This window comes from Grus americana, chromosome 4 (assembly GCF_028858705.1).
Source record: "Grus americana isolate bGruAme1 chromosome 4, bGruAme1.mat, whole genome shotgun sequence".
In the NCBI taxonomy this organism is placed as follows: domain Eukaryota; kingdom Metazoa; phylum Chordata; class Aves; order Gruiformes; family Gruidae; genus Grus; species Grus americana.
In genome coordinates this window covers 22,480,044-22,504,100 of record NC_072855.1, presented here as the reverse complement: position 1 = coordinate 22,504,100, position 24,057 = coordinate 22,480,044, and the positions used below count along the sequence as shown (strand labels likewise).

The following is a 24,057-nucleotide window of genomic DNA, read 5'->3' as shown; positions in this document are numbered from 1 at the left end:
TTTGCTTTACTAAGGTATGATCCATGGAGTAGTGAAAATGAAATTACTTTCAATTACAGATGCAATTGAATGACAATTTTAAACAAAGATTATTCAATACCTTTAGAAATACCTCTGTACAGTATCCACTTCATTGGAACGTAATCTCAGAAATTACTGTATTTTATGAGCAGTCCTACTGTATACCACAGAATTAAAATATTAATCCAATTATTTTATGTGTTTGTTCTACAAGGGAACTCCTAGTCCCTTAAAAGCATTGGTATTTTGTCAGTCTTGGTCTTCCAGAACATGTTTTTAGTACATATTTTTATGGATTGAGAAGCACATCTGAAGTATGTTCTTAAAACTGAAAATATTCTCAGTAATCTTGACATTCATCTTTTATGATCAAAACATACTGAGATCTGGAACTTTCTTACTTGAGAAACTTTTAAAAAATAATTATTATTACATGTTTTTCATGTGGAATTTTTCAAATCTTTCAACATCCTTGTAAAATCCTGCACACTAAAGTTATATGAGCTTTTGAAATCAGAAATCAGTTCAGAAATCAGAATTCCCACATCCTATACAAGAATCCTACCTACAAGAATTACATTTCTTTTGCATATGTTTTCTTCTACGTTAATGAATTTTGTATTCCTTTCTGCATTATGTCACACCTTCAGGTGCAGAAAGATGTTTCACCCAACCTTCCTATCTCCCATAAAAGAAGAAAAGGAGCTTGAAGAAGCTTCAAATAGAATGTCTCTATTTCCCATGTAAATACTCTAATAATCAGTCAGTACAAACAATATATAATTACACAAAATATAAAATTTGGTCTTGGTGACCATTGTCTTCCTACCATTCCCAAATAATTTCTTTTTATGAAAAGGAAAAACAAAACAAAACAAAACCACCAAAAATGTACTTACCATGAAGACAAAACTTTGTTCTTTATTCCACATGAAAAGAAACATCTCGCTCCACTCCAGCTTATGAGTGTAAGTTTAAAAAAAATGAGGCACTGTAGGTGTCTCCAGAGTTTTATATTTGCTAGTTCTGGACAGCTCACTCAGTACTTTTGTTTTCCCTAGTTAGTTCATTTATTTGTTTAGGGTTACCTTCACAAAACACAAAGGTCCAAGTTTGGAAGTCTACTCTTGATGATTGCCTGAGAAGTAGACTATACAAGTGTCTCCTTTTCTTCCTAAGTCTTCTACTAGCTCCCATACCACTGGCCTAGCTTGTGCTCCTTCTCTTAGATTTATGTATTTTTACCTGAGTGTTTCCCATAATGTTACTTTTAACAAACTTAGTATTAATAATACCATGTTCAGTAAGACCTGGCTTGGTTTGATACTGCATACCCTTACATACCTTAACTATGCCTTAAATATGACCATTATTTTGATACAAGGACTACTTACATGACTTTTAGAGGTCTTCTTGCACTCTCTGACTGCAATGAAAAATGCCACTGTTGCTTCTCACATTTTTCAGGAAGGAAGGAAACACAAAGGTGTAAGCCAACAAAATTATTATCCTAGTAGTAGATGCTAGAACCCTACAGGGAGTTTCAGGTTAATTACTGATGACTCACTGGGACAGCTGTGGCTCATTACACTCAACATTGAATATAAAGGAATAATAGGAATAATATTCTCCTAGAAGCCCCAGTGGTCTAGGGATAGGTACTGAGGGAAAGAATTGCACAAGCTAGTACTGAAACCAAGGGAAAAGGCTTGGGCTAAAAGTCTTGGCTGGCAATATTTGGCTCTACTTTCTTTTGCTGCTTGTCAGAGCCAAGAACAGTGATAACGAGCACAGCTTTTATTCAGGGATGAGAAGGAGCCCTGCTTTTCTGTAAGCAACAACAAGGAGTATGTAAAAGCATGTAACTATAAGCAAACAACAGAGAGGAATGCTGGCTCTACCTAGGTTGTATGGTTGAACCTGGCTTTATTACAGGACAGATTTTGGCTCAGCCCAACCTGTTACTGTTGGTTCTGTGGTCAGGTAAACATTCTGGCTGGAAAACAATACATCTCGAACTCATTTGTTGGCAGAAGCCAGCTGTGACAATTAACTTCCAGTAAAGTCATGTGCTTTTCTGAGTTAATAAACCTGCTTAGTTCTGCTAATAGTCTCTATTAAATTGGTTGAATTTAGAAACTGGCAGCCAAAACACTACAGTTTACCTTAAACCATTTGTAGAGCCAAGCAGGATTATTCACTTAGGCATGTAGTTGTCTCAGCTACTAGTTGGTGATTGCCGTTGTCTCACAGTCCAGATAAAAAACTTTCTAATTTTTTTAAGCTATTTGATATAAACTTTTTTTTTCTACTGTGTACATGCTTTCTTTGTATATAAATATATATGCATATACACACATGCATCTGTGTTATGAACAACTCAGCTAGAAGACCACATGTGCAAGTCTTCATCTACAACCTTCTGAACCATTTTCTGGATTTTAATTTTAACTAGCAAGAAAAAAAGCTTGGTCTCACATCTCACAGATAGAGGAAAAGAAAAAGCATGGCAGCATTGGCTTGGAGATCACTGATCCAGGCTGCTCAAAGACTTGAACAGCAAAGCATTTTGTACTTAGAAATTTGGACTATCTCATAGCCCCGAGATGGAAAAACCTAAAGGCATAAGGACAAAAAGGAATGAACTGGCCACACGATCATTTTTCATCTTCAAACTCATAGTTCCTGTCTATCTCACAACAGAGGTGTAGAAATTGGCTTTCCTTTTCTGGTAGTGACTTTAAGTTGGAGCTCAACAAATTTACAACACAAAGTATACAAGAAAGTTGTCTGTGAGAGAATGGGACTGCTGAGTGGGAGGCCTCTTTCAGTCCTTACAGTGTCTATTTTATGAAAAAATAAATCTCAATTTTTTTTAAAAGGTTATTTACATCTAAAGCATTTTTTGTTGTAATTTCCTTCAGTAGAGCTATGCAGCATGAAATAAATGCTTCCTGTATCTTTTAAGAATGTTTTTATTCCAACATGATTTGACTTGTGGATGACATTGAAAATAAGAACTAGTCACGTTAGAGTAAGCTTCATTCATTGATCATGATCAGAAATTTACAAAAATCTTAGCTTTACAACTATATCCTGAACTGGACATTCTTAACAAACAGATCTGGAAAACATACTATGAAAACAACAAAAAAAAAGTGTCTAGAAAAATAGTTTGGAATGTAATTATGGTTTCCTTTCCTCTTCTTTCTTCCCTACACACAACATTCCATTGTGCTACATGAACAGTTTTCTGAAATTAGAATACGATAGAGTAGTTCCAGTAGGAAGGGACAGACCTACAATGGTCATCTAGTCCAGGCAAAAGTTAAGGCATGTTATTAATTGTCCAAATGCCTCTTAAACACTGACAGCTTGGAGCACCAACCACTTCTCTGGGAAGCCTGTTCCAGTGTTTGACCACCCTCTCGGTAAAGAAATGTTTCCTAATGTCCAGTCTGAACGTCTGCTGGCCCGTTCCCATGTGCCCTGTCGCTGGATCCCAGGGAGAAGAGCTCAGCACCTCCCTCTCCACTTCCCCCTCTCAGGAAGCTGTAGAGAGCAGTGAGGTCACCCCTCAGCCTCCTTTTCTCCTAAGAATAGACACTAGGGAATGGTCCAACAAAGAAAAGAATCAGGTGATCTACTAGATCTTATGTGTAATAGTACTTTTCCATAGTAGATTTGGTCAGGGCAGTTACAAAGGAAAAGCTGTTATCTTTATGTTAGTTTTTGCTCTGATGTTTTCATTTTCAGTGCTCTAAACAAATGGGGGAAAAAACCTTAGGAATTATTTTTTACAGATGTCTCCATTTGATATTAGTAGTTTGCATGATATTTTACTATAAGCCGGGAAATCATCATGCAGTGATATCAATATTTCTCCTGCAGCATGTCCTGCTGTTTTATTTTTGTATCCCTGCAAGGCTAATAAGCTACATGATATATTATCATCACGAGGTGATGGTAACACTCACAAGAGACATAAGTTTTTTGCCATTTGTTATACTTGAAGTCAAATAATTTCCTTTATCATTAGTATAATCAACTATTGACTACAAAATCTTTTTAGAACAAGGATAAAAAAGCCCACAGGATTTCCAAACATACACAGCTACCAAATGTAACTAGAAATTAAAAACAAAAAATTGGTTTTCCAGAGAAGAAAGATATATTATAAATGAATTGGATTTCCCTGTCTTTTTTTTTTTTTTTTTAAAAAAAATCCACATTAGTAGTGAAATAATGTAAGAGAGTGGAAAAAAGAAAGAATTGGAAAGTCTTAAGACCTCAAAAGTATGCATACCCAAGAATGCTAAGATTATAAAAAAATATACTGTAGGCTATTATTGCCTGCAATATCAAGGAGGAATAATCTGTTTCATACATAGTATTCAATTCTGAAGAAATGAATTATTTAAATCAGGTAATCCCTTTCCCCCCCCCCCCCCCCCCCCAGGAAAAAAAAGCCCAAACAAACAAAAAAACCCCACTTTTAGAATGTTGTTATCTCCTAAGAATTCAGGTTTCTTGTAAGGAAAGTAGGTTTTTTTCCTTTTAAAATTTATTTTATTTTCATTTTTTTTTACTACCTGTACTGAAGGATTAAAAAATAACACCTTGAACATAGGAAAATCTTGTAAGCTAATATTTTAAAGAAATAAAAATGTAGAAGAGTAAGTGAGCTTTCATCTACATGAAAACAATTTTAACTCTTTCACCAGGGCTGTGGTCCTATAAGCACTTCCAGAAATAACTAAATAATGACAAAGAGGTTAATGGTAAAGATGCACTAGGAAGGGAAGTGTGTATGTTCTTCTGGAATCAGAACCTCATCTACTGCTCAAGGAAAACAGACTAGTCTAATTCAACAGAATAGATGGAATAGAAAAACACTGCAGTGTACACCAAAGTATCTATGTGCTTGAAATAATTAAAATCCATTTTCTTTTTAAAACTGCATAATGAAGCATTTAATGCATTTTTTTCTTCTTTAGATTATGATTATTCTTAGCTAGCTGAACTTAACCTTTAATTGAATGTAACATAAATAATTTAAAATGCTAGATTTATGACACTTTAAAACATAGAAAAAATGTTAAGTATAAATATAAAATGCCCTTTTCATTCTCTCCAGCTAAAGAATCTCATTTATTATAATTAATGCTGGAAAGTTACTTTTGTTGAAGTCATTTTCACATTAGTGGTTATACTGTTGTCATATAATTATCTGCTGCAAGTTTCTTTATTTCTTATGACAATTATAAAAATTAAAAAGCTACAGCTATGTTGGCTAATACGTTTCTGAAAGGTATGCAGACGACACAGGATCTTTAAACTTATTAGAAACCCAAACTGAAACATAAATCTGAAGCTGTAAGAGGCATTTTCACTCATACACGTCTCACACATGGCACTGCTTCTTGCTTTGAACTCCAACACTATCAGAGAATAGACCGCCACTTTTAACAGAAAGCTTCAAAAATACTTTTAAAGCACCTATAAGGATGATTTAACATTGTCTTAATTACAGTGTTAGCTATTTCTTCATGCGTAACAAAAGGATAATTATTCCTTAAGCCTACTAAAACATTCCGCAAAATAACCTGCATTATATTACTACCAATAATACTCCTATATATTACACTAAAAGTAAGTTATTGTTAACACATTATTTTTTGTAAGTACCTAAAATACAAACACTTCCCCAAATTCTGAAAACTACTGCATTGCATGAAAGTTCAGTGTTAAACTTAAGAAAGGCAAGGCCTTTCAGGAATGCTGCCTGGAGCACTGGAAGCTTTGTAAACTTCTCCCTGCCTCAGACACTAGATACTTGCTAACAATAAAGAACCTCTTGGAGAAAAAAACCCCCAAACCAGCAAGGCTTGGGAAGGGTCAGAGCAACTCTGTCTGAATTGAGCATTGCCAATTCACTTTTGAAATCAATAGGACATGCATGTAGAGCTTAGCTTATTTAATAATTTTCTCATCTCTGAGGGAAAATATTTATTTTGGACAATGAATATATTGGGCCATATCAAGACACTATAGTGTCTTTTTCTTCACTTTCTTTATCCTTTGTTGACAATTATGTGCTTGGAAAACACAATGGATGTAGAGATTCTTTGGACGATGAGAATAGTCAGGGTAAAGGTTGAGCTCAGCCAAACTAGAACTTAGAAGTGACATACATGAAAGCTGCAAGTTTCAGGAGCTTTCCCTTTGCAAAGCTCACTGATCTTTATGAAGAAATTCCTATTAATTTTATGAAATGGATTTTGCATCTGTTTTATCATTAACTATTTTTTTTTTTCATTGTCTGACACTGACTGCGGCAGAGCTGAAAGAAGAACCCAGTATACCTCCCAGTATCTATTCCCAATCACGCTGTGAAATGAACTCTTAAGTCGGACTCAAAGGTGGAAACAGCTTATTTCTTGCTGACGCAGCATGATGTAACTGCATTCCCTGCAAAAGATTAGTATTTGGCTACCTGAGTTGCTGATGAATCACTGATTAATAGTTTGCTTACCATTTGAATGAAGGTATTGTTTTATTTACTTGTAAATAATTCTCCAACTTTTTATTTCTTAAAACCTATCATTTCAAAGATAAGCCTTAAAAGCATTTCTGTTTTCATTCTCTCATTTCACCAGAAGAAGGGTCTTTGCAAGACAGTTCTGCTAAGGTGATAAAAATAGTTTTCTCTACTTAGCTACAGTAGTAACTGCAAAGATTTCAAAGGCTGTCCAAGTTCGAATCTCAGAAATTAGAAAATACACTAAAACTTTTGTAAAACTCTTACCTGCTAGAAAGTTGAGAAAAACCAAAATAAATACTTCTCTCTGTGCTTTCCTTAAAAATAATTTTAAAAGTATCTTAACATTTGTCAGTCTTTTCAGGTTGTATACCAGTGATCAGAGGCTTGAAAAGAACAGATTTTGCATATTTTGCCAGATTTTCCATGACTCAAAGCACCACCACTCTCACTAAGGTCAGCAGCATTTTATGCAATGCTAAAAGAGAAAAAGACATTATTTCAGAACTGACTGTATACATACCTAAGACTGATGGAATTAAAAAAATATAAGCAGTCTTTTGTAATACGCATATGACATTATTTTATAGCAAGAAAATTTCTGAATATAATTATCTTTACTATTCATCTCAACAAACTACAGATTGTTCTTCTATGCTTCCCAGAGGAGCGCCTTGTGGCACATACAGAAGTGTCAGCTTGCAGAATTTTGTTATTTTTGCTAAAGTCACATCTCTGGGAGTTATGAGAAACACGCATACAAAATCTAGCCTTCAGGTTTTAGGAATGAAGCACAGAAAGATGGAAAATAAATGTGAAAATATATGATGGTAAATAAAAACTATCACAAATTTGTATATGTTAATATGTTGTTTTGAGATCAATCATCTACTGTGTTTTTCTGTCTGTTTTTCTTTCCATGACTTCTGACATTAATATACTATTATATAGGTGAGCAGCTCAAGACTTGTAGGATTTAGCCAATGTGTTCTCGTATACAGTTATTACTTGGTCCAAAGTGTCTGTAATCAAAATAGGCATAAAATATAACAGGGTTAGATATTTCCTACAATTCTACATCTCTACTAACAGCATTAGTTACAATCTAGTCCTCTGCAACCCATAAATAATGGCTGCGTGGTTGAATAGATTCTACTTGCAGTGTTTTCACTACATCTCAGTATAAAGTGTTAGTTAAGTGAAGAGCAGTTGCAAAACATAGGGTCTCAAGGATGGAACTATATTTAGCTGTTTCTAATGGTTTTAATTCCCTCCTTTACACAGTTGCTATAGTAGTGTGGATGAAGTTTTAATCTATTTCCTTATAGGTGAATCTCAGAAATACCATATGCTTAAATACTTTATCTCTTGTGCAGACTACAGTTCCTGTGGAAAAAAGGTGACTACTGTAGCATTGTGTTAAGGAAATTTTAGTCCTATTTGAGATGTGGAAAGGTAAGGATAACTCAGATTTAGACTGTCTAAATGAGTTTATCGTTTAATTGCTGTAAATTAATAATCCCTTCGGGATTAGTAGTGAAAGAGATGATGCAGGCAAGTCCCAGGAAGCCCTCTCAGTGCTCGAGACATTGGAGATTTTGAGACCAGATTATGAGGCATAAAACAGGGATTCTCTGCTCTCGAAGAATATGTCAGTGAACACAGCAAAAACATTTTAAAAGGCACTTTTAATGGGGTTTCTTCATGTTTGATTGTTCTCTCAAGACCTATTTGGAAACTACATTGTATACATTTATACACACATATATATGTATTTATATAATTGGACAAAGATAGGATTATTTATTAAGGAGGTAGTCAAGGCACGGGGAAAATCACAGCATACGACAGTTTCAAGAGATGTTTGTGAGAGAAAATAGTGAACCAGTATGGTAAAATTTAGGAAAAAAAAAAGTTCATTTCTGCAGGACACCAGAATTGGTTTAAAATCTTGAGATTAGAAAAAACAATTTGTTTATTTCATTTTGTTTTCTGCCCTTTCTTGGCAGAGAAAAACTGAATTTATGTTCAGCTGATAGAATGCAAGCGCTAAAGCATTCCACTACTCTAAATTACCATTATTTTCCAGAAGGGAACAGTTAGCATTTTTTAATTGTAGTAGTAGTACAAAACCTCTTTATATTGGGGTGATCTGAACTTGAAGGAGTCTCTTCACTTAAGAACATTTAAAATGAGGTTAATACAAGTACTAGGAAATACAGGAACCAATTCTGCTTTGAAGCTTATGCCCTGACTAGTCTCCTTCACTGCTATTCTGTTTAGTAAAACTATTTTAATCCGTTGCTAAAATTCAGTCCTAGGTGGATTTTTCTATTCCCACATAAACCTAGTGCTGATGGGAAGTGCCAGGTTGTTAGTAGACAGAACACTCTGCCGATGATATAAAGCCAGCCAAGACAGTAGCATTTGGCAGCCATCGCCATTCAAAGACTAATGGACTTTGTATCAGATCCTTTTTCCTTAGCTGTTCTTAGCTATCTTCTTTCCTTAGCTGACAGTCTCAACCAGGATGCTAGTTAATGCTTTTGGGGGCATAAGCACCTCTCCAGTAGGTGATATTCTCCAAGTGCTAACTCATTTTATACAAGCCATTTAACTGCCGCCTTAGAGTAATGACTTTCTATCACCACTGACCTGGGCTTGATTCAATTCTTTTACTATTTATCTTCACAGTAATAAACAAATTTGTCTTGTCAGTACAGTTTGTTTACTTAGGCCCTTCTGGAAAAGCACCTTCTAAAAGTCAGTTACATGTGGCAGGAAAAACAACAGGACCAGATCGAGAACTGTGTTAGAGAAAATATTTTAGTTTTATAACTTCCTTAGGTTCCTCAGTTAATATAGTATTTATCAAGAAACTTCAGGAAAAGGTCTTTATACTTTGGAAAACTTTTTCCACTTGAAATTCATAGCGTGAGCACTAGCATGTGGGACTCTACCTGGTAAAACCTAAAGGCAATTGTTTCCTTTTGAAGAGAAAAGCAAGAGAAAAATATTCACTTATCTGAACCTTTGGGGGCATCTTGAGTTTTTCTGTATTCTCCCATTACTATTTGTGAGATTAGATCTGACTGTGTCTCAAGTTTCCGTATCTATGCTCCTGGCAAGTGAGCTATGCCTCTAAGGAACATCCTTTGTTAGGAATGGTGCACTGTGGCAGTATAGAGCCTGTCCTCTGTATTATCATTTATAAAATCTAGTATGTATTCCTCTTTGACTCTCAGACTACTTTGCTTCGTCAGGGTCTGTACATGAGGCAGCTTCTTATGCCATTGTTATTTCCCAAAGTTTAATTCTGCAGATATGGCCATTGCCAGTACAGGTGGAAACAAGGGGTAGAAAAGACCAATTCTACTCATGCCCTTTGCACACCGTTGTTGAGTCCCTCAGATCAAGAAAGACACAAAGACATTTGGGTACAGATTAAAATCTGATTTTTTTCTTTTCCTATCTCCCTTTCCCCTCCACCTTTGGTGTCATCCAGGTAGAGAACTATGGGCAGAATAGATTATTTTACACTCGCTTCCAAAAAAAAAAAGGAAAAAAAAAAAAAAGATAACATATGGTGTCAAAATTATTAAATCCTGTTTTTCTTTCAGGTTTCCTCAGGTCTATGCTAATCGCTAAAATGTGAGAGTGCTGGCCAGAGCATGTTAAGGGTGGAACCAAAGCCTATGCTGTTTCTTTCCTCTGCCAGTTCATTGTACTTCTGCACACCAGCATGCTGGAAACAGGATCTCAGGAAGGATGCGAGTCCTACGTGGCAGGTTCCATAGAACTTGTGAGTCCTACTGTGCAGGTTCCTTGCATGTTGTCAAATGGATCAATCACCATCTTTTCAGTGCTCCAGGACAGCTTAAATATTTTTTAATGTGCTTTACAGGTCATTATGAAATTTCTATCATCATGCTATTACAAACTTCAGTAAGTAATATTTCTCAAATATTCTGTTAAAGAAAACAAAAAGGGTTTTATTCTCCATGTAGAGAACAGAAGTTTCTGTTATTAGCTAACATTAGCGGAAGGCAAAATTACATCAGATCTCTTTGCTTTCTCTTCGTAATAAAAGCTTGCAATGTCAAATTCCACTGATAAATGTTTCTTTAACATCTCATGGTAATGTAAATGTCATGGCACTGCCCCAAAAAGGGACAGATTCTTTGTGAGCAAAATAACCCTACGTAAGAAAACAATCTACAGTGCAGCTGAAACAGTTTAAAGATAGTAGGACAGCAGGACACAAGTACCACACATTTTTGGTTTCTTGAGATTTAATTTAAAAAGCCTTTTCCCAAGATTTCCTCTGCGGACACTACTGGTCTTTATAGTACCGTTACAATCTCAGAAAAAGACAGAAAAATCCTTGGATCAAGAAAACAAATCTGCCATAAAATCACAGGGGGAAAAAAATACCCGCTTTGGTGCCAGCTTGTCCTATGACTTGTTTACATGCAATTATAGATGTGATACACTTCGATTTTACTTCCCATGTTGATGAAATAATGCAGATTGCTTAGTAAAAGAACAAGTGCCCCTGCAGGGTTCTTTAGGGTTGATTTGTTCCTTGGATATAGCAAAAAACAGGTTAAGACAAGCAAGTTGGGAAAGCTGGTATGGGCATGTTTGGTTGGTTGCAAAAGAGCATGCAACCATCAAAATAAATTAACCCCATCAATACTGTTCTTCCTTCATTGTCTTTACATTTTCCTTCTTCTGTCATTCAAACAGAAATTACCCTCATGTCTTAATTTCCATTACTGTATATGATAGAAAGAAGCACAGTTTTGAATCACATATCAAAAAATACCTTTTATTATTATTTACTGAGAGATGTGTTTGTCATTTATATAATTCTTAAAATCAAAATGACAGTGGACAGCTCTTTTAAACATGAATGGATCAATCCCTGATGCAAATTTATTTCTAATGGCATGGTCCAAGTTAACGGTGATATAAGATTTGAAATTAGTATCATTAGAATTTAATACTGCAGTCCAAAGTAAAAAAAAAACAAAACCCAAAACCCGCAAAAAAACCCCACACCTTTATAAAAGGCAGATTATTAAAATATGTTTTCTCACATAATAAATGTTGATTTTTGGTTTTGCTTTTATCTGTGCATAAAAATTATGTTGGAGCCTAAAATCCTTTGTTGGTGGTGGTGGTGGAGTTTTGTTGTTATTGCTGTTCCTTGCCCAAAAGAAGTCAACCTCCTCTGGAATTTTATTTTAAACTACCGTGCTAATGAATTGGTATAATTTCTTTAAAATCCTAATATTTGGCTTGTTCTAGCATGTGCCATGCTTATTTTTTTAGATATTCAACCATTTGACATTCACATTTAATACTATGTTGCTGTTGAGGCAAAAAAGAACATATAGATGATAGTAATATTCAGAAATACTTAAATGTCTGAATTTATATTATGCTGGCCTTGAAATTCTCTGGTCATTAAAGAAATTGTTACTTTTCTCTGAAAAACAATTACCTCCCATAAAACAGAACTTTCAGAACTTCATATGTCACATATTATAGTGGGGCTTCTGACTCCTTTAAATACCATTCTGTAGATTTTGCCATACTAACCTGACATTAATATTTGCTAAAATACATCATAAGAAATACACACACTTCCTTTCAGTCTTTGTTTTTCAGACATTATTTCTTTCTTTCTTCCTGTATAAATTACTTGCTGTTCTGAGGTATGCTGGTTTTGGCTGGGATAGAGTTAATTTTCTTCCTAGTGTCTAGTATGAGGCTGTGTTTTGATTTGTGCTGAAAGCAGTGTTGATACCACAGGGATGTTTTCGTTACTGCTGAGCAGTGCTTACACAGAGCCAAGGCCTTTTCTGCTTCTCACCCCACCCCACCAGCGAGGAGGCTGGGGGTGCACAAGGAGTTGGGAGGGGACACAGCTGGGACAGCTGACCCCAACTGACCAAAGGGATATCCCATACCATATGACATCATGCTCGGCATATAAAGGTGGGGGAAGAAGAATGAAGGCAGGAAGGTATGTTTGGAGTGATGGTGTTTGTCTTCCCAAGTAACCACTATGCGTGATGGAGCCCTGCTTTCCTGGGGATGGCTGAACACCTGCCTGCCCATGGGAAGTGGGGAACGAATTCCTTGTTTTGCTTTGCTTGTGTGCATGGCTTTTGCTTTACCTGTTAAACTGTCTTTATCTCAACCCACGAGTTTTCTCACTTTTACTCTTCCAATCCTCTCCCACATCCCACCGGGGAGGGAGAGTGACTGAGAGGCTGTGTGGTGCTTAGCTGTCAGGTGGGGTTAAACCACGACATCAGGAAATTAAATAATAACAGAAAAAAAGTACTTCCAGAGACAACAGCAAAGATCATTATAAGTACAAAGCAAAACATTCTTATTAGAAAATTCCTATCTACTGGTCTCTACCAGGCTAGCAAGTTTATTTTTCCTTTGTCCAATCCAAGACTAATGGGACACACAATCACTTTAAAACCCTCATTAGGAAATAGAGATATTAATAGTTGCATGCACTCTAATGGAAACTGGACAAATTTGTGTACATAAATCCATAAAGGTTATTAATTTCACCGTATGTGGCTCAGGGAATCTGAGTCACAAACTGCTAATATATAGGAGAATACTTGAAAGACAAAACAATTTATTTGCCCTGCTATATTCTTCCCTGAGCACCCTATTTTTGGCCACCAGATGATCTTTGGTCTGACCCTCTCCATTGGTTGGGTTTCCCATATATGTGATTCATTAATAGTTCTGTGGAAGGCTGGCACACAGAAATACTGCCAGGACCATGAACCTTTCCAGATTATGACTAGACTTGAAGAATCAAGTTATGTAGCAACTAGATAAGCAGACTTCCTGTTCTAACTCTTCATTCATACATCAGAAGGTTAAAAAAAAAATATTGCCTTCAGGAAACTTTTTTTGAGTTGCTTAGTTAAGCTACAGGCTGCAAAAATGTAAAATTGCAGTTTTGGATGTAAAAAGAAATGCAAGATTGAGTCTTATCTTTGTATGTTTTTCTATGTTTTGTCACAGTGAACTTTACAAGTCTTTATTACAAATTACATTATTTTTAAAAAGAAACAAAAGAGAACAGTGCAAGAAGTGATTTTACCTGGATGTGAAAATGCGACAACTTATGAAACAGGTGTATGCATCAATAACTCAGGGTAATGCCTATCTGCTCTGTACACTTGCACTCCACTTTTACTCAAAGTCTTAATGTAACAAAGCTAGTAAAAAGATTTAAATTTTTGTTTATGACATAGATGGGCACATGTCAGCTTAATACGCTTGAGATTTGAACTTGTCTGCAGATTTTTAAAAACAGACCTTTGTGAACATTATGATTCCTTTAGGGTCAACTGTGTGGCCAGTTAGACATGCTCTTGTCCATTGAGTCCAAGCACACCATTTTGAAAATGCAGCCAGACTTTTGTTCTGAATCAATAGTTCATACTTTGTATTTTTAAAAGTGAACTCAAGGAGAAGATACATTTTCTTCTTTTAATTTCCTCAGGTTGTTTTTTTTTTTATATATATATAGGAAAAACTACCCCAGCTTTTAAAACATCAAACCCAAAGCATCAAACTTGTATGAGAAAGACAAAAGTAGTAAGATTACGTATTTTATAAAGGTAGTATATAATAAAATATTGACATGTGCTGTGATTAATATTAAATAAAAAAATAAATAGAACAGTAGTTGGGAACCAGCAGTAGAGAAAAAAATGGAGAAGAAATACCCCTATAAAAGACTTCTTTTGGATCTTCATTATACTTGAAGATTAGAAGGGACAGAAAGATCTAATGTTGTCCAGGAAACTGAAGAAACTGTCATTAAATACAGAGAACTGGGAAAAATACAGCATGCTGAAAGGGCTCCTCTGAACTGAGGAAAAATAAATTTCCGTTGACTATCTGCATTAGATTTTTTCCAGGAAAGAGGCTGCCGTGGATGCAAAGGTTGCTAAATATTCCATTCATAAACCAGATGTCTCTTCTTCCTTGAGTCTGTAAATTTTGGAATGCATTTTGTTCTCTGTCTACATTCAGGACTCCGACAGTATCAAAGGGAGTTCTGCAGTCTGCATCAGTGGGAGGCAGCCTGAGCTAGCAGCTGGCACGGAGAACTTGGACAAAAGCCTAACTCCACTAAGTCAATAGCAAAACTCTCATCAACGTGACTGCAAACGGGAAGTTGGTGTCCAAATTATTAGTTTTGGAGGGGTGAGCAGCGTTTGGATCAACTACCAGATGAAAGATCAATTCATAGCACGACATTCGACATATCGGTTCACTTTCTGATGACTTAGTTCTCCACTTCTCAGTTTAGTATGTTCTCTCCTATCCACCTCAGTGAATTGATTTGAAATTCATAGATGAGGCAGGTTATGTAAGTGCAACTGTCTAGATCTCATGAGTATTTGCAGTAAGAACTGACTCACCAAGATGTGTACATGCATGCACACCCACGTGCACATATAAACCCTTCCCTCACTGCTTCATCCTAACAGATATAACTGCAGGAATGGTTCTTTAAGAATCCAAAGTCTTTCTTCATTTTCAAATTATTGATTAAAAGTTGACGGAATGTAAATATGGACCTCCTTTTTTAAAGGTAATAAAAGAAAGCTAAGTTTTAGCAAATGGTAGTTTGAGTTGTCTGATATCAATATACCGCTTTTAAGAGTGGTGAACAATTATTGCTATATATATTTTCTTTTTAAGAGCAGGATACTGAAATCGGCAGTGGAAGTAGCAATATTGTAACATAGCTTAAAAAAGAAAAAAGCCATATGCTATTCCTCACTCTGAAGCACAAAGGGAACTAGAGGAAACACAATGGGAAGGCAACAGAGAGAAAAGAGCAAGAGAAATAACAATGCTATTCAGAAAATCAGAAAAATGCTGAATAATTTGTTAGCTTTGCTACCAATGCATAGGGGTGGTTTTCCAATACAGAACTATGCATTCTTTCTTTGAGTCCAGCAGATCCAATCATACATTCTCTGAGCAGCCAAAATTGTGATCAAGCTGAAAACAATTCACAGCAATACTCAGGTATACTTCATGAATAAACAGCACACAGAAGTTGTTGGTATTTCTCTGGATGGTCATGGAAAATAAAAAGGTAAGGAGAAAGGACACAAACAATGTACTATTCTGGTGGCTTCAGCAAGAGTTATTTCTGCTCACACTTGGCCTGTATTTGGTCCTTTACTTTGTATTATGCATTTGAAGTACAATGTAAACCTAGAATAGTAGATAAGATACAATAAGCCTTAGTGCAATGACATATAATGCACAACCTAAAATAATTGCTTATCCTTCTGTAGTAAGTTATTAACCTAATAAAGTAAAAATATGTGTAAAAATATATATCAGCAATTTGTAACAAAAGCAAAATACACTTCCCTCATCTCTATTGTAAGTATACATACAAAAAACTTCAAAGCGCAAGTAACTCTTAAAGAACAAATACCATGTAGTTTTGAAACTTAAAGTAAGTTAGAAAACCACACACTGCCCTGCTGAAGAAACTCACAGACATATGGGGTAAGGTCATCTAAAGGAACATGGTAAAAGATTAAAAAGGAAAAAAATTCAAGGAGGAAAACAGCCAGTGTTCTTCCCAGCCAGGTTCATTGCTTTACGTAAGACTACACTAGTGTAACAGGGATCCCTGCAAAGTGTGTCTTCTGTCTTAGGACCCGGGGTTTTTTTTCCTCTTAGAAAATGTCTTTTTACAGATCTTATCAGAATATTCCATTCTCAAAACAAACTGGTTCAAGACATAATACATCACTGAATATGTATGTGTTCCAAAACATTACCCATATATGTTGCTAGGTTTACAGAATCCAGAGTTCATTGTGTGCCTAATTATAGGTTAGGATTTATCAGAAACAATGATAAGAAATCTTATCTATATGTTTTATATAATAATTTGTGCAGCACCTTCTGGTATTTTGGGTTCGTGCATGCAGGGTAACATTTAAGAAAAAGCGGATGCAGCAGCATTGAGAGAAGAAACAAACCAAAAAAGGAACTATTAGCATGTAATCACTACACTGAAAACCTTTACTGACTCAACCTCTCACATGGACTACTTACATTAACATATTCAGGACACAGTTTTAATAACAAAATTATTCACATGCAATTTTAGGACCTGAATTCAAGAGAAAAGAACATCTGAAAATAATGGGAACTGCAAAAGTACAGTAATTCTATGGAGTAAGTCAATGAATGTCTGGTTTGCAATGTTTATAACAGGGACATTTAAGTCTTCAAGAACATTAACCTGTGTTATTTGCACTGCAAAAAGCTGAAGGGAAATGGATTCTATAAACATGGGTTCTGTAAACTAATGGATTCTTTTTTTTCATTTTATTAACACTTTGGTCCAGAGAACAGATTAATATTCTATCTTACAAGTAAAAGTGACAGAATGCTCTTATAGATAAAATTAATTACATTTATTAATTGTCAAAATTCCTTTCACATTTTCAAGTCATCATCTCACATACCATGAACCCCTTCTCTATATTGACAGTGGAACTTTGACACTTATGGTCTAAATCTGAAACTGTCATTGAGAACATAGCATATTATTAGACTATATGAACCGAGGTAATACACTTCTCTTCCTTGCCTTTTCCTTCTTCATGTGTCAGCCCGAGTGTAACTTATCTACTGATTTCTTCATAGGAGTCAACTAACTGAATCACAAAAATTCTAAGGTCCTTTTTAAGCTCTGCCCCTTACTTCCTCTGTGACTTCAGACATGTCGCTTAGTATTTCTTTACCCCATTTCCCCCTGTAAAAATGGAAGCTGTAAACCATTCCCTCATTTTCCTTCTTTCACAGAGATGATTGCTGTTCTCCAACCCCTTACATACTTGATACTGAAACACGGGCTATCTTAAAATACTTTGCTGCAGACCAAAGGCATGTTCATGTAGAAATACCTGAGCCAGCTTTAACGCAGGTATCTCAGGTATAGCAAAGAGTCTAATTATGAGTGCGTGGAAACAAATCTCCAGGGAAGAACATCTAAGCCAAAATCTACAGTGCTGCAGTTTCACCACTATCAGTACTCTAGCGAAATTAAACAAAAAAATAAAAGTGATTAGCCCACTACATGTATAAATAAATAGTAAATACAGAGAAATCTGAGAAAAAAAAGGAATATAATGAAATGCGACAGACCTGACAGAACCAGGTGAATGGACGTGAAATGGAACAATGAACGGCTCTGCTTAGAGTTTGTATATGTAATTAATAACATAGGAATTAATATGAAAAGGTTGTATTGTCCATTCCTCAGATGGTGAGAATACATCTCCAGCTATACCTACCTACAGTAGAAGAAACAGAAGTTCATGGAAAGAAAAAAAATAACAGCTATATGATGACCAAAGACTGAAAAACCTAGGAATATATATACTTCAGAGGAAAGAGAGATGATAAGAAAACATAACAATCCACACTATTTAAAAAGTAAAATGGAATACTTCCATGCTCTTTCTCATAATGATAAAAGGGAACAGTCACTAAAATTGTTAAATAAGAGAAAAAAAGCAAATAAAAATATAACAATTTTGATAGCCTTCAGAGGACTTTCCTGTTGAAAGACACCCTTCAGGCCACTAACTTGAAGAGGGTTAATAACTTGTGATAAATTAGGGTGGTGGTTGTTGTTGTTATTACTATTTAGAAAATTATAATTTAAAGCACATGCTGACTACTAACTGTTAGCATCAGGAGGACAGGTAATTGTGGAAGTATCTGCCACATGGGTGTTTTTTTTAACTTTCCTCTGAGATACGTGGTATTAGGCATTGTCGAAAACAGAAGGCTATGACTAAAAGACCAGGAAACTCATTTACCATTGTAATGTCTTTACCCTTGATATACAAATACGAATGTAATAAAAATGTTCTCGAGAAAATTATTGTGCAATTTACGTTAAAACTGTGCCATTCTAACAGCAAAATTAGAGAAGGCTGCACATATGAGCAGAATTTCCTTGTAAGGAAAGCTCCAAGGGCAGGGGATAAATTAACTCAGAAGTTACTTCTGGTTCTGCAGATTTTACTAATTAACAAGATCTTTGCATACTGAATTTTCACAGTCAATCTGCTAACATTTCTTTTTTTCTTCCTTTTTTTTTTCCCTCCTGCATCTGACACCACAGCTAATCATCAGAACAAAACTTCAATCTACATCTGACAGTCATGTAGGCTGGTAGGTAATGTACAGCATATTCTAAGAAAACCAACCCCCTTACCCTATTTTTTTCTGTCAGGCATTTTATCCTCGCTTGAGAAAATAAAAAGAGGCCTCTTACCAGCAAGCAGAAAGCTGAATTTCCAATTTACTTTGACTGTGAACTCAACCTTCTTACATTTGCCTTAACTATAGAAATTACTTAGTTTTCCTTAGTCATCTTAGCTTTCAAAAAAAAAAAGTATCAAATGTATCAGAGGGTTTAGCATACTGTGCTGAAAATTATCATTTCAAACTTTAAAATGAAAGGAAATCCAAAGCAATTAGTTATAACTGCATTGTTTCACATCAACTGAAATTAAATGGTAAATATTTGAAGTAGTAACAATTAATAACTAAGATAGCTTCCAAAGTGCTGTTTCCATGGAAAATCTGCATGAAAATCCAGTATAAATTCTGATTAAAACTTAACCAAGCTAAACACTGCAGATTACCTAGATTCCAATTAAATATGACAAATGAACACTTGACAGATTTCAATTCCAATTCTATTTCTCTCAGAAGGATCCATTAATATTGAAGATTACATTATCAGAATTTGAACAATACAGTTGTGCTTAAAATAGTTAAAATACAAGTGGACCTAAGAATCAGATCACAGAAAACTCTCACTCAAATGTCAGATATTACTTATATGAAGGAACAAAAGTACATTCCATCCTGTTCTGTCATCATTTATAGATTAATGTTAACAAAAATTTCTGGAGGCAGATGACATGTCACTGTTGAAATCTTGTTTTTTAAATGTGACAGCAAAATCCAAAAGTCTGTAGAGTATAATTTTCATCACAATGTCACCCACCTTTCAAAGGTCTCAGTTCAAGGTTTTATAAAGGAGAAGGAATTCCTGATTACTGTATGCAAGTCCTGCCATGCAATTTTTTTTTTATGGTAATTTTGTTTTCATTCACTTATCCATGGAATAGCATATTTCTCTAGCTCTATGTTTCTATCTATTCTATCTATAAGATACTATTTTTAAAACTGAATCCAACAAAATCATCCTTCTAAATATAAATTGTCATCTTTCAAAAAAATCAAAGTAATGTCTAAAATATTTTAGTTATTAGAATGCAATGCCAGCTTTCAACACCAAAACTTAAATAAATTGGTTTGCTTTAATTTTTGACACCATTTGAGCACTCTTCATTTTCAATTACACTTCAGTAAGTGTGATGATTTTCACTGGCTACTGAATACATTAAAAATTATATTTAATTGTGGCTCTACAGTTTTCCCAATATGGTTCAGGCATACTCCATATCAGCACACTTTCTGAACTCAGAATGTAATGTCTAGCAATCTACACTGCTATAAGTCCAGGGTAATTAACAAATTATTTACTTTCATTTTCTTAACCATAAAAATCTCACTACAAAACAGACAATGAAACAATCATCCCAATTTAGTTACAAAGTCTAGAAACTTTTTTCTGACATTTTCCTAGTAATATCAGTATCATTTTCTCCTCTACCACACACCCAGAAAAATGAAATGTAAAGAGATATATTCATATAAACAACCAAGGAGAATATATCAACACTTATACACATACATAACCTAATATATCTTCTTTTTAGATGGATAATACCATCTTCCTTTTTGGTCAATTAGTTATTTGGTTTTGGGATATACGTTATAATCATATGTAGACTGCTGTTGCCATTCTTCAGTCACAGATACTAGACTTGGTAATATCTTACCATGGAGAATAATTTATTTTTCTTGGGTCAGCATGTCTATCTCATGAAAGACAAAAACCAAGTAGCAATTATCCAGGGCTGCAATCTCTGAAAAACTAAAACATGCACTTAGCCAAACTCATTCATTCATTCATTCTATAACAGAAAATACACAACCCTTCTTGCATATACCCACCAATTCCAATTGGATTAGCAAACCCATTATTTCATTGGTTATCAAAAATCTGTACATTTTGGCATACAATAATTTATTTTACTGTTTATGGGCAAATGAAAAGACAATGAAGTCAGTGTCAGACTTCATAAAATTTTAGATGAAGGCCAATAAGTGGAGAACAGTAAAACATTTTATGAGATACATTTCAATTTGAGAAGATTTTTTAAAATTCTAAATAATTTTAGATAGAAAGGAAAACAAAACTTGAGATTTAAATTACCTGTATTTTGTAATAGCTGGAGAATTACTATAGAATAGATAAGGACTCAGCATTTTCCCCTTCTAGATAAACAGAACCTAAATTTAAATGAGATGTTCTAGCAGTATTGTACAAAATAAAGTGTGAAGAAAAGGAAAGCAATGTTCTTTTCTAAATAATGAAGAACGGACTTGACACTCAGTGTTATTTTGAAAACATTCTATATAATGTTTTTGGGGAAAAGGGAATTGTCTAAAGTGGGTTTTTTTAATCCTAATTTTTTTTGCTGATGCTGTACATATTACATTCTGGGAAATTTGCTAAGTAGTTGTTGAACCAAAAATGGAAGGAAAAGAGAATACATGTCCTTTATGGTCTTTTATCTAAAGTGAGAAGTATGGAATTTAATTCAATTACTATCTCCCCAGCCCTCTACTGGTATTTTTTACAAAGTTTTAACTGCTTCTGTAGTACAGTTTTTTTAAATCATAAAAAGAAAAGAAAGTGCTGTTTTTATTAGTAGTGTTATGTTCCATTATTTTGAATATCTGCATTTTAACAAACTTTAAAATAAAATAATTGCAATTTTAGCTATTTAATATATTTATTTATGGCTTTGGACTGACCTTTCAAAAGTCTACTTAGTATCACTTGCTAGTGAGATTATGTGTGTGAATGTCGTGTTTGCCCCTACCATTTTCCATATGCTCTGCCTCACCAACACTGCCATCCGGCGTAGTCCTTTCGTAGTTGTCCTCTGGGAGTGGAAGGGCACCCAGTCTTGGCCCTGATGAACTCTTACTGCTTGGTGTTTCTGACTCCTCCAGACCGCTGTCATAGCAGCTCTGCAATGACCCTTGATGCGGGTCCTGAGGCTGACTCACAACAGAAAACGTCACTCTACGAAACGGCTGCAAGAGAAAAGATTCTGAATGTCACTGAAAAGTTCCGTCTTTGAACAACTGATTCTCAAAACATGACTTAAGCAAACTAATATTTTAACATTTTACCAATTAAACAATTTTGGCTAAAGTAAAGCAAACCGCAAGTACAGTCCTTAAAAGGCCACTGGACAGAGCATCTGTGGATTTTTGCTGTGCTATACAGTCCAGGACCTTCCCACAGTTTTGCAGAGCCTCCTTTCAAATGACCGCATCAGGTAAGAAAACTGTCTTATAATTAGTTATAAATTCTGTACAGTTCCTCTTTTACTTGATAGTAATAATTTGAATGGAGTTTATATCAGACTGCATGAAGGTTCTTGCCAGTGTGTGCACGTGTATGTGTAAGACTGTGTGGGTGGGTATAAATGCTCACCTGTAAACTATATTGGGGGTATTAACAACATAGCAGCACACCCAAAAGCCTTCTTTAAAATCACTTCCTGTGGTTTTGAAAGGTAGTTGACATGAGAAAGGGTGGGGAAAAAAAAAAGAAGGGAAGAGAAAAAAAAAAAAAGGGTTCAGTCTCTTAGCTCCTTTGCCATAAAATTCAGTGCCTGGAGACAGGGTGTGTTGCCAGCTGACTTAATAAAGCCTTTAAAGTACTGCGAGCACAGCTGACACCACATGTTTCCACTGGGACTGCACAAACATAGATTGTTAGAGATTTGTATTCATTCAAAATGACAGATATTACTGTTGCTCTGGAAGCCTACACACTGAACCCTGGCACCAGCGAGCATCCCAGGAAGTGGAGAGTCGATCCTTCACATTTCAGAGGACACTGAGGGCAAGTGGGATTTTCAGTAAGAAGCCAGGGGATTCTCCTACGATTTGAACTATGCTCAAGCAGTAATGATACATTTCAAATAATTTAATGATACATTTGAAATAACTTACTGTTTGCAAGGCTAGAAAACCACAGAGAAATATCTGATGTTCTAGAAAGCACCATCTACAACAAACACCAAGAGATCCATTTTATAAGACACTATGCAGACTTTCCTATGTTTAAAATGTGAGGTCTGAGAGTGCTGCCCACCTTTGGCTTCAGGCGTGTTTCAAGCCCTATGTTAGAAGGAGACACAGGCACAGAATCCCCCCCACTGGCACCACTGGTCACTATTGGGGTGGAAACGTGTCTGCAGGCCAGGAGGGAGGAAACACCAACTAAAACCACTTACACAAGCCCTGAAGAATGGAAGTCCACATTAGGTTTACAAGTAGAGGGGTGGGTGAAGTTCCAGTTAGAATTTTTACAATTTTTTTTTTTTTTTTGAGGATACAAAGTTTTGAAGATATAAAGATATTCAGTGCTGGTGATAAATAGGTTGGACTACAAATATAACACTAAGTCTTCCTGGCACAAGTAGATCAAAAGTTTATAAATGTGAGTGTTGCTAGAAATATGAGAGAATTCTAAGGGAAGGTGAGCTTTTGACCTTTTAAAGTTTCCTTCTACTCTTCAGCTGCAAAGTGCTTTCATACCAATTTAATTTGGAGCTTTGTATCATATCAAATGCAAGGAGAATAGAGGAGCAAGACAAAAGAATGGAGAGTACAAAAAATGCACATTAAAAGAGCATATTAAAATACTTCAGAGTTGCTGCTCCTTTCACTAATGTGAAAACAGTAGAAAGCATAAAGGAGGATTAGAACTGCTATGTTAGGACCCTGTATCTACAACATACAATTTGAGTGTCTTTTCCCTATAGATGCTCAGTAAGAACTTTCCCTTCCCAGAGTATGCAGAAGGAATCCCTTTGTTGAACTGCACAGGAATTCTAAAAGCTTTCCTACTGGTTCTGAATCATGCAGGAAGGATAAAGCCCTTTTGCAGTAGCCTGTCCTGCAAAATATCTGCGTCATTTGTATTGTATTTTGATTTCAATAATACCTTGTGTGTTGTGTTACTGGTAATTTACACACATGTTAATTCCCTCAGAGAAATAACTAAATAAATGTAAAGAAAGCTAAAGTGTCTTTATCTAAGCTATGGTTTTAGATACGAGCCACCAATTTTCTTTTGTCTTTTTTTTTAAAACTTATGGAAGTAGTGATTTCCCTTCATGTGCTTTCCACAGACGAACTCCTAAATATATAAAAAG

At 35.3% G+C, this 24,057-nt stretch overlaps 1 protein-coding gene across 2 annotated transcripts in view; it reads right to left on the bottom strand.

Annotated features, from left to right (window-relative positions):
* The window catches only part of PCDH7 (protocadherin 7), a 287,469-nt gene that overhangs the window by 127,288 nt on the left and 136,124 nt on the right, over positions 1–24,057 (bottom strand). For both annotated transcript variants that reach the window (XM_054824675.1, XM_054824676.1), the window contains one exon: positions 21,703–21,919. In XM_054824675.1, the coding sequence (XP_054680650.1) occupies positions 21,703–21,919 (217 nt within the window). The remainder of the gene's footprint in view (positions 1–21,702; positions 21,920–24,057) is intronic.